At 38.5% G+C, this 11,196-nt stretch overlaps 1 protein-coding gene across 1 annotated transcript in view; it reads right to left on the reverse strand.

Annotated features, from left to right (window-relative positions):
• Positions 1–11,196, reverse strand: part of Pde11a (phosphodiesterase 11A) — a 456,708-nt gene that overhangs the window by 181,718 nt on the left and 263,794 nt on the right. Inside the window, exons 7-9 of the mRNA XM_008855328.2 lie at positions 8,180–8,255; positions 4,700–4,767; positions 3,484–3,576 (exon numbers count right to left, since the gene is read on the reverse strand). Coding sequence (XP_008853550.1) covers positions 3,484–3,576; positions 4,700–4,767; positions 8,180–8,255 — 237 coding nt within the window. The remainder of the gene's footprint in view (positions 1–3,483; positions 3,577–4,699; positions 4,768–8,179; positions 8,256–11,196) is intronic.

An 11,196-nucleotide genomic window follows, 5' to 3' on the forward strand; every position in this document is an offset into this window, starting at 1 on the left:
TCTCTCACTGGAGGAAAGGCTCCTTAGGTTACTTCACTGGTACCGAGGGATGGATTGCCTTCCATCACTCTTTTTGTTAATGAAAAATAAGAGATAATGGAATTACAGGACTCAAAGAGCTACATTTAGGTACTGCTTTCTTGAGACAGATTCAAGAAGGATACAGACTGAAAAGAATGTACAAAAATGAGACAATGCAAAGACAAAATGATCCAGCCAGACAGAGTGAGTGAGAAATCCTCCCTTGGCTACAGTAGAATAAGAGAAAGGGTTAACCCAGGCCTTCAGGCCTTCAGGCCTTCGGGATTGAGGCCGTAAGGATAGCCCTCCATTTGGTTCTGTCCCCATGGCTTCCCTCTGTCTCTTGGCTTTGTTATTAGGATTTGACTGTTTTGTTTTATACTGGGTCATTTATAGTATTATAAAGTAGCTCAAATCCTTCATGGGACTGTTGGTTATAAATATATAAACATAAATGTATATTTTAATAGACATATTTACAAAAATATTGTACTTATTTATAATCATGTGTAATATTGATAAGCATATAAATTTGGTATTCATTCACTCAGAATACAGTATATGAAAATTTCATTTCTAAGGTTGGCTTTAGTAGCTCTTAGCAAATCATAATCTGTATTTAAATACTGAAGATAGGAAATCTTGTACATGGATCCTTAGGCCAGGGAGTTGGTGCCACTGATCACAGCACAGTCTGGCCCCCAGTGGCATGGGTGTTGGTCAGAGTTCAGAGGGACACCAAATGGCAGTACTGGAATCTTATTGGGAATGCTGCTTTTGACACTGGTCTGATAAAAGGCCCACAGAACATATAAGTCAACATATAGAAGCTAACTTCCCGAAAGAGTGAAATTGCTATAAGCTGAGTTGAGCCAGAAATTTCAATAGTGTCAGTAACAATTTGTGTTTAAAGGACAGAAGGCAACCCAAGTTACACCCACAAGGTGTATTCACTATGAACTCAAATAAGCCTTCACATACGGAGACAGTGCCTAGGAACTTTCTAGGTGGCTCCTTGAGGCCTGGGGCATTAGGAAGTGATGCCAGTGAAACTTTCTCATCTGGAGTCAACTGGTCACTCATGCTTCATCCCAGTTATTCCAGCCCTTTCTTAACAGGAATGAAGATGCACTTGGAGGTGGGTGAGACTAGGAGGACCCATGGATTGTTCTCTGTTAATGATGTTAATGATGCCATAGTGCAATGAGGTAGGATTAAGTTGGGACTGGTACATGAAATGCCCTTTATATACAGAGAGAGGTACAGGAAGTAAGAAACACTGAGTAAGGCTACTCTGGGGAGACAGAACTTGAGCATGAAGGAAGCACCCTCCAACATTTGCTGGCTTAAATTCTTGTCCTTTGTTCCTTCTCCCAATTGCGTCTCAATTATAAATATACCACTACAGATGATAGTACAGTAACTATCTATTATTGTTGCATAATTTTATTGGTGGCTCATTAGAATCATCACATGCATCGTCTCACTTAATTGTCACCATTGAACAAGGTAGCAGAACCGCAATATGAAAACATTTGGCATGCAGACTTTCCTGTTCTAGTAGTGACTTTTTTTTTGTATGCACATGTGTGAGGGGTGCACATGTATGTATGTGGACACACTTGTGTGGGGATGTCAGTGTATGTGTGTGTGTGTGTGTGTGTGTGTGTGTGTGTATGCATGTAGAGGCCTGATGAGCTCACCTCGCCAGCTTGCCCTGGGGAGCCCAATCTCTGCTTATAGAGGGTTGGGATTACAGGTAGCTGCCAAGTCTGTCTAGTTTTCTTAAAAATTTTTATTTATTATTTTTATTTTATGTGTATGAGTGTATTGCCTCCATGCGTGTAAGTGCAGCCATGAAGGTCAAAAGAAGGCATCTGATCCCCTGGAACTGGAGTTATGGGTGGTTGCTAGTTCCCATGTGGGTGCTAGGAATCGAACCTGGATCCTCTGTAAGAGCAGTCAGTGCTCTTAACCACTGAGCCATCTCTTCAGCTGTGTCTGTCCAGTTTTCATGGGATTCTGAGCATCCAAAATCTGGTCCTCACACCTGTATGACAAATGCTTTTCCATTGAGTCATCTCCCCAGCCCCTCTAGTAGTGATTTTTAAACATCAGTGACATGTTTTCAGTTCACCCACTTGTTAAAAGTACTACCATTAGTTCTTGCTATAAATGTGTTACTACAAACAAAGCGGGTCTTTTTCAGGAGCACTACCAAAAATCTCTTACCCCCATGGTGTCCTTCTGCCACCTTCCCTTCCCCCATCCCTCCAAGAACTATCCTTTGTGTTAAGCATTCTGCCAGGCACTGAAAATAAATTGTGAGATTTTGTGCTTCCAGAATTCATGGTTAACCAGGAAGAAAAAAGTATATGGGCAGATTAGATACCTATAATTTTATGTCTTTTAAATATTAAACCACAGCACTGCAAGTACCATCAATTTCCTCTTGGTTTTTTCCATTGCAGTGTGGAGAGTACATACGAATTCTATCACACTGTTCTATGCATAGCTATTTCAGCCCTGATATTTTTTCTGCCCGATTTCATAAGCATTTCATAGATAGAAACAAATTTTTTGGTACCATCTACAGAGGAGATGCTGGGAAAAAATAGGTCTTGTATCAAAACAAGCCCCTGAGATTCATGGGAGATGAGACTTGTTCTTTAGAATTTAGTGGGTTTGAAAGGATGTACAAGGATCTGTATGGGAAAACTGGTCTTGGTAGGAAGTGTGCACATGCGTATGTGTTGAGAGAGAGGTGGAGGGGAGATGGGATGATGGCAGAAGCATCTTCTTCCATCTGGGCTACACATCTTCAGAGTGAGGTTTTCTCTATATGCTAAGAAGAGCTATGAATTTTCATAAATACTTGTATATATTCAAGTTCATAATACATTTTAAATCTTGAAAATCTTTTGTTGGTTGGAGGCAGGGTCTCATAACATAGCCCAGGTAGCATTCAAACTCATCCTTTTGCCTCTATCTCCAAGTTCTGGGATTAAAGACAATGATAAACTATGTGATTATTCATATATATATATGTATATATATATATATATATATAGTTGGGTGCAGTGGCACATGCCTTTAATCCCATCATTGAGGCAGAGGAGGCAGATATATCTGCGAGATCAAGGCCAGCCTGGTCTACATATAGTAAGTTCCAGTCCAGCTGGGGCTACAGGGAGACCCTGTCTCAAAAAAATGTGTATCTAATAATAGGACAAGCACGGAAGGGCTTCTACGAATCTTTGAACTTCCTGAAATCATAACAACACTGTACATTTTTATAGAGAGGGTCTCCACTTGTTACCCAATTTGAATCCATGACCCTAAAATGATGAAGACATAATGAAGAGAGAATTTAAGATTCAAACATTAAGACCCAAAAGGACAAGTTTTTTATTCATAAAATTAAGGCTTTAGCATAGGATTCTGACATAATACTGTACTTACATCAAGAGCCACAGACTGCTTGGCCCAGGATTTCTTCACTTGATCATACATAATTGTGTTGTTGATACCAAGGCCACAAAAGATGACAAAAGCCTAAGATAAGAAAAGCTCATTAATTAAAAATCATAATAACTCACAGGTAAAATCTAATATGAAAGTAGGCAGTACTCAGAGGTGGTTCTGAAATTATAATTTTATTGTATGCAGAGGTGGGCATTGGGGAGGTGTGCATTAAAATTCTTAATTACTATTGCCATGTAACAACTTTATAGCTCACATGGCACATGAGAAAAAAATTATTACTTAATGTCATCATGAGGAAATTACTTCTTCACATATTTGAATGCAAACAACGTGTTTAAATATGTTTTTAATTTATTTGGGTGGCAGACTGATTTTAATTATTCTGTTCTGTTTAACTAAAAGCAGCTTCTTTCAATGGGTAGGCTATAAAATATTTTGACTAGAAACTAAGTAAAAGTAACCACAATGTAAGTATAAAGTGTAATGAGACTAACTTAGAACCAATTGATAAAGAAGCAATGAGGTTTGGAGAGATGGCTCAGTGGTTAAAAGGCTGAGAGATGGCTACTTTTGCAGAGGGCCCAGGTCCAGTTCCCAGCACCCACATGGCAGCTAACAACCATCTGCAACTCCAGTTCCAGGGGCTCCAATGCTCTCTTCTCACTTCTTTCTGCATTGCATGCACTTGGTGCACATACGTACATGCAGGCAAAGCACTCATACACATAAAATAATAATTTTTTTGAAAGGAGTAATGTGAAGAATAACACTGAGGTCTTCTTATTGGACAGTCCATGAGAAAGCACACTGAAAGCCAATCTTTCCAGCTGGAGACTGGAAGGACTAGAACGTTGTGAACTGAAGGAAAGTGATGAAGATACACCTAGCAGGGCTGGCTAATGGTCTCCAGACTGAACACGCATGAACAAGACAAGGATAACGTTGGAGAGAAGCAGGGGTAATTCAGTTCTGTAATAAAATCAAGATAAAAATGATCCAGTTACAGACTAATCTGATGAGTGAAAGTACAATCAAATCTTGCCTGAAAATAGATATATTCTTTAAATCTTCCTTTAAACTCTGGCACACCATTTAACTATATTAAAATGATTAATATTTATCCTTACAAATGTGGACATGGAGTTATTGGTGATTAAGCTCTGACCCTTCATTTATAAATTTACTGTCTTACCTCAAAAAGTCGTTGATCTGCATCATCAAAAGGTTTCCCATCGAGTCTGTTCAACACTTGAGCGACCCCTGTTGAGAGAAGTGGTGAACATACAGTCACTTTCAGCACTGGGCATTGTGTCACTGTAATAAAGTAGGCCACAGCTAGCGCTATGCCTCTGTAAGTAGCAAAACTCCTGCATTCTGCAAGTGTAGTATAGGAGGCATATAGGTTAGTGTGTGTGTGTGTGTGTGTGTGTGTGTGTGTGTGTGTATAATATGTTACTGAATTTACCTATCTAATGTACACTGAATCTATATGTAACTAAATGCCAACTAACTATATATGTATGTATATGTATATAGTATATATCAGATCTGTTTCAATTCCTTCAGTGTTTGAGAGGGGCATCATGACATATTGATTAGCAACCTACGCTCTGGCTTTAGATGATCTTAGTTCAAATTTCAATTTGAATTCCACTCTCACCTATGTGATCTTGAGCAAACTACCTATTTTTTATCACTGAAATTCATCATCTATAAAATAAGGAGTAAAACAATATCTCAGAGGGTTATGAAGATGTGTAATAATTTAAAATTTTTCATTATGTCCACACACAGCATGATGCTACAGGACACACATAGATTAACAGAGTCCAGTTAACCTTCAAAGCGAAGTTAGTTCCGTTGCATGCTACTAATGGTTCACACACGTCTAACACTCTCATCTTATGAGTGCTTCCTCTTTTCGAAGTACATGTTCAACATCATACCAGATGTCTTGGTACATGACTTTAAAAACACAACAGCCTAACCCAAAAACCCTCAGTCTTGAAAACTACTAGTCTGTATTCCCATTTACTACAAACAAAAAGCAGCTGTAATTGTGACATGAGCTTATACAAGTTTTCTGTTTTATTTGTTTGTTTTATTAATTTTATTTCATGTGTATGAGTGTATTGCCTGTATGTAAGTTCACCCACGTCATACAATGCCTGTGGAGGTCAGAAGAGGGTGTCAGATCCCCTACAGCTGGAGTTATGGATGGTTGTTAGCCACCATGTGGGTGCTGGGAATCAAATCCAAAGAGCAGCCAGTGCTCTTAACCACTGAGATATCTCTCTAGCCCATTTGTGTGTGTGTATGTGTGTGTGTGTGTGTGTGTGTGTGTGTGTGTGTGTGTCTCAAAAACATTTTATTTGTTTTTATTTTATGTGTATGCCAGCATGTATGTATGAACACTGTGTTCAGTGCCTGTGGAGGTCAGAAAAGGGATTCTGATCCCCTGGAACTGGAGCTATAGATGGTTGTTAGCTGCCAAGTAGGGTCTGGGAACCAAATCTATGCCCTTTGCAAGAGCATCCAGTGCTTCTAACCACTGAGCAATCCCACTCATACACATAAAATAAAAATAAATTAACAAATTATAAAAAGTAAGTTAAAACACCTAACTTCCCACCAAAGAGTAAACTCATCCTATTCACAAGAACATACATAGTGAAATGAAACATTTTTAGCATGCAACAAGTAAACTATAGCCCTATTTTGAATAGCAAATGCTTTGGATTAGGACTGAAATGTAGCACTGTATGTGAGATTGCCACTCAATAACACTGTTTTCTGTGGATATTTTTACTTCTTTAAATATAAATACATTTAAAATTTTATACATGATGTAAATTGATTTCTCTTTGTATTTAGGCTCAGACTCTAGAATACCTTATGTTTAATAATGTGCTAATATATTAGTGTAAGTTAAGTAGGCTGATGAAAAAAATTCAGGTCTTGGGGCTGAGGATGTAGTTCAGTTGGTGGAGTGCCTGCGTAGCCTTGGGTTTGATCCACAGTACCACATAATTGGATGTAGTGACATACATCTGTAATTGTAACACTGAGGAGGTGCGGGGAGGAGGAGTAAAAGCTCAAAGTTGCCAGACATGGTGGCACATGCTTTTAATTCCAGCACTGGGGATGCAGAAGCAGGCAGATCTCTGTGAGATGGAGACCAGTCTGGTCTACATAGTGAGTTCCAAGCCAGCTGGGGCTACAGGGAGATCCTGTCTCAAAAAAAACCAACCAACCAAGCAACAAACCCACAACAACAACAAAATCCCAAAAGTTCAAGGTCATCTTCATCACAGAAGCAGTTTGAGGCAAGCTTGGGACACATTAGACTTTGTCTACAAAATAAGGAATTCATGTCTTAACAATCACAGAAGACTAAGTCTTACTGCTTAACAGGCAATGTTAGAGTGGAACAGAGAGGAGAGTAGATGTGTTATGTACCAAACACCTTCATCACCTCAGCGGGGGAATGTTGTGTTTTAATAATTTTAACTAATGCCCCTTTTCTCCATGATTGTTTTAGTTTAACCATGAACTCTTGCCTGGATTTCTATATTTCTGACTGAGCTGTTTTGGTTGTTTGGTTTTGGTTTTGGATTTTTGAGACAGAGTCTCCTTTATCCCAGGTTGGCCTTGACTGACTGTGTAACTGAGGATGACCTTGAGCTCCTGACCATCATGCATCTTCCTCTTAGGACCTAGGATTTCAGGTATGGGCCACTATGCCAGGCCTTCATAATGTTTTGTTTTGTTTTGTTTTGAGAGAAGGGGAGCTTGTAGGGAGGAAAAAAATGTTGGAAGCTGCTTTGGCTCACAATTTCCTTATTCAGGGGGAAATGTAGCCTATTTCAGAGCCACGCCATCCTAAAAATGATGTTCACATATGTCCAGTACCTTATACCTATACTATATGTAAAAACACAGATACGAACATATAGACACAATGGAAAATTAGGGGCCTGAACTTTGTGATTTTTTTTTTGGTCTTTTTGAGACAGGGTCTTCCTGTAGCCCCAGCTGGCTTGGAACTCTCTGTGTAGACCAGGCTGGCCCTGAACTCACAGGGATTCACCTGCCTCTGCCTCCGGAGTGCTGGGATTAAAGGAGTGTGCCACCATGCCCTGCTAATCGTGATCTTGTTACTAACTGTAACTCTGTAACTTGTTCAAGTTCTCCCCTGTCCCCTGCCACTCTCTCCTTCAATATTTGCAAAGTAGAATTATAAATTTCAATTGGTTGGCTTCTGAGAGCTCTTCCAACTTTAAAATTTACTAGCTCTTTGAGCTTAACAGGTGTTTGTTCCTGTTCTAATTAATGCTCATTCATTAGGGGTCTGTGCTTACGAGACTATACAAGAGTGTGAGATGGTAGTTATCCTGAACATAAAAGGGAAACATGCTGGACCTGGTGGTATATGCCTGTAATCCTAGTGCTTGGAGGGCAGAGGCAAGAGGATTGTTATGAGTTCTGGGTCTGAACTCATTGTAAGTTCCAGGCCAGCCAGAGCTCAGAAAGTTACAAAAGTGTATGTGTGTGTGTGTGTGTGTGTGTGTGTGTGTGTGTGTACATAAAAAGGTATGGCATGTTTTATATTTAAAGCAAATGTCTGTTTCTTTATAAAGAAGTTAGAATTACTAAGTAACTAACATCTTACCAATTATTTGGTGGTTGCTGTTCCAAATAGGGACACAGAGAACAGATCTTATGTGAAAACCAGATATCTGGTCAGCCTAGGGTATAAAAAAAGCAGTTAATTAACATTAAATATTAACTATCCATTAGAACATGATTTTATATAGTATAACCTATATTTTGACACGGGGTTCCATGTTGTTACCTAGTCTAGCCTTGAACTCACTATCTTCCTGCCTCAGCCTTCCAAACAGCTGGAATCACAGGTGAGTGCCACCACATCTGGCTACTACAATCTAAAAAATACACGTCTGCCTCTTTTTATTAAATATCATAACGAACATCTCAAGAGAATCAAATTCAAGCCTAACATGTATAATACCAAGCAAGATGCACAGAGGAAGGACACATAGTGATGGTTGAATTAGGAGTCCTTTATTAATAGCTGGCAGTCAGAGAGGAGGCTAATGACCAAAAGAACTCTCAACCCTGAGGAGAATCAGGGCAGAGTTTATAAAGCTTAAAACTACAGTTACATCATGCCAGAGGCAAAGCCAATAACCACAGTTACATCAGATCACCATAGTTAAACCAGACCAGGGGCAGGTCAGTTGAGTCAACCAAAATAGCCCAAACCAATCTAATTTTCCCCAATCTCTGCAACAACAGAAAGTTAGGTATAAAACTCTCTTAGTTACAATTACAGCACCAGACAAGTATTCTGCAGCTGATTCGTGGTACCTAAAGTATTTCTCTTAGACCAGTGGTCAGTGTTTATCTTTGGTTGGGCACATCTGTTGATAAGAATGCTTGAGCCTACAAGGAAATGCATCATATGTACATTAATATTTTCTCTCTCTCTCTCTTTTTTTTTTTTTGAGACAGGGTCTTCCTGTAGCTCCCACTGGCTTGGAACTCGCTGCCTCTGCCTCCCAAGTGCTGGGAGTAAAGGTATGTACCACCATCACACCCAATCTATATTAACTTTTAATACCAAATATCTTTAATTTTCTAAAGTGTTATGGATATTCTAAAAATCACATAACAAAACAAAATCTTTTTTTTTTTTAAGTTGAGAAAGGGAGCTGGAGAGATAGCTCATCCATTAAGAACACTTGCTGTTCCTCCAAGGGACCCAGATTAGATTCCCAACACTCACATGGCAGCCAACAACTGTCTGTAACTACAGTTCCAGGGAACCTGACACCATCATCTGGCCTCTGTGGGCATTGCACACATATGGTACACTGACATGCATACAGGCAAAACACTCATACAAATAAAAAGTAAAATAAAAATAACAAATAATCTATAAAAAAGGAAGCTGAAAAAGAAAAAATAAGCATGAAGATTCAGAAGGTATCTCTCCCCTAAGGCCCTCTATGAAGGCGTAACTCTCAGCACAAAGCATTGTATAGGAACAGGCTCCTCCTATTTGAGTGGTTAGCAAGGAGCTACTGAGACTAAAAGGGAGTTGATATGATCTTTGCTTCCAGGGAAAAAGGCCAACCTGTCATCTTATTACATCGGAGGAAAAACAAGGCACCAAGGTTTTGCTTCATGGTTACTGAGATGAAAAGACACCTGACACTTTCATCAAGAGCTAAGAGCGACGTATCTTTAAGAGTTAAGCACAATATATTTAAATACTTTGAAGTTGGAAGTTAATTTATACATCTAAATTTTATATTTGCTATCTTTCTTTTTGAGAAAGTTAATTTTCTATGTTGGTCTTTAAGATGAATATGCATGTAGAAGGGTGCAAAACTAAGGACAGAGCCTCTAGATTTTCACAAAGTGCACTGGGATCAGGAAATAGGAAATCACTACTCACTGACTCTCTCCTCTTCCCCAAACTAGCACCCAGACTTTTGCCAATGCAAACTAGTTTCCTTCCTTTACAATTAATATAAAAGGCATCACTAAATGTATACTATTCCAAAGCTGGCTTCTTTTCCGTATTGTTTTATTTTGTGGTTTATTTGTGGTGGCTGTGTTATATAGTAGCATATCCTGCTGTATGAACGTAACACTGCTAATTCTTTCTAATCTTGTGGAACACTGACATGTTTCCAGCTTAATCACAAATAACATACTTAGGAATAGTCTCATACATTGTCCATGCACATATTCATGGATTTCTCTTGAGTCTATAGCTATAATAGAATTACTGGCTATAGACATGGAGCTTCTATGAATATACCCGAAAAGCTTTCCAAAATCATTTTACCAGTTTAAAAGTACATGAAAGTTCCAGGGGCCTGACACTATCATCATCAGATATTGTCTGTGGTTTCTGTTTGTTTTGTCTTGCTCTAGTTTAAAAATATTTTATCTATTGCTTTAATTTTATATGTATGAGTGTATTGCCTGCATGTATAAATACACCTATGTCGTGTGTGCAGTGCCCTCGGAGGTCAGGAAAGGGTGTGTCAGATCCCCTGGAACTGGAGTTAAGGATGGTTGTTAGCCACCATGTGCATTATCTGTATAGTGATTTGTGTTTTCTAGCCATGTCATGACACAATCTTGCTCTTCAATGATTATGCCTTTTAATTATATGATTTTTTTTACTTGTAGTAATGTTATTTTATTCAAATATTTGGAAATATTCTTATTAGGATAGACTGAAAAATAGAATTGCTAGGTCAAAGCCTGTAATTGTTTTTCTAAGATGTTCGGTATTTGTAGCTACAGTATTCTTTGTTTGCCTTTTAGTGAATTCTTCTATAAAGTCCTTGATGTCAAAGATTATTTTTCATCCACAAGATTATTTTATTTCTACAATGTTTGATAGCAAATTGCAGACATGATGCTTTCTAACCATTTCAGTATGCACTTCCTAAAAACGAGTGTAATTCTTTCACAGAATCCTAGTGAACTATTTTATTTATTATTTTTACTTTTAAAAAAAGTTATTTATTTAATAACCACATACTTAGAAGAAGCATTTCATTACATCAGCATTGACATATTCAATAACAATTTTCTGAGCTAGGCTGCATCTCTTACAAAATTGGCTGTACATTTTTAGGTTTA

This window comes from Nannospalax galili, unplaced genomic scaffold (assembly GCF_000622305.1).
Source record: "Nannospalax galili isolate Female #2095 unplaced genomic scaffold, S.galili_v1.0 scaffold346, whole genome shotgun sequence".
Lineage (NCBI taxonomy): Eukaryota > Metazoa > Chordata > Mammalia > Rodentia > Spalacidae > Nannospalax > Nannospalax galili.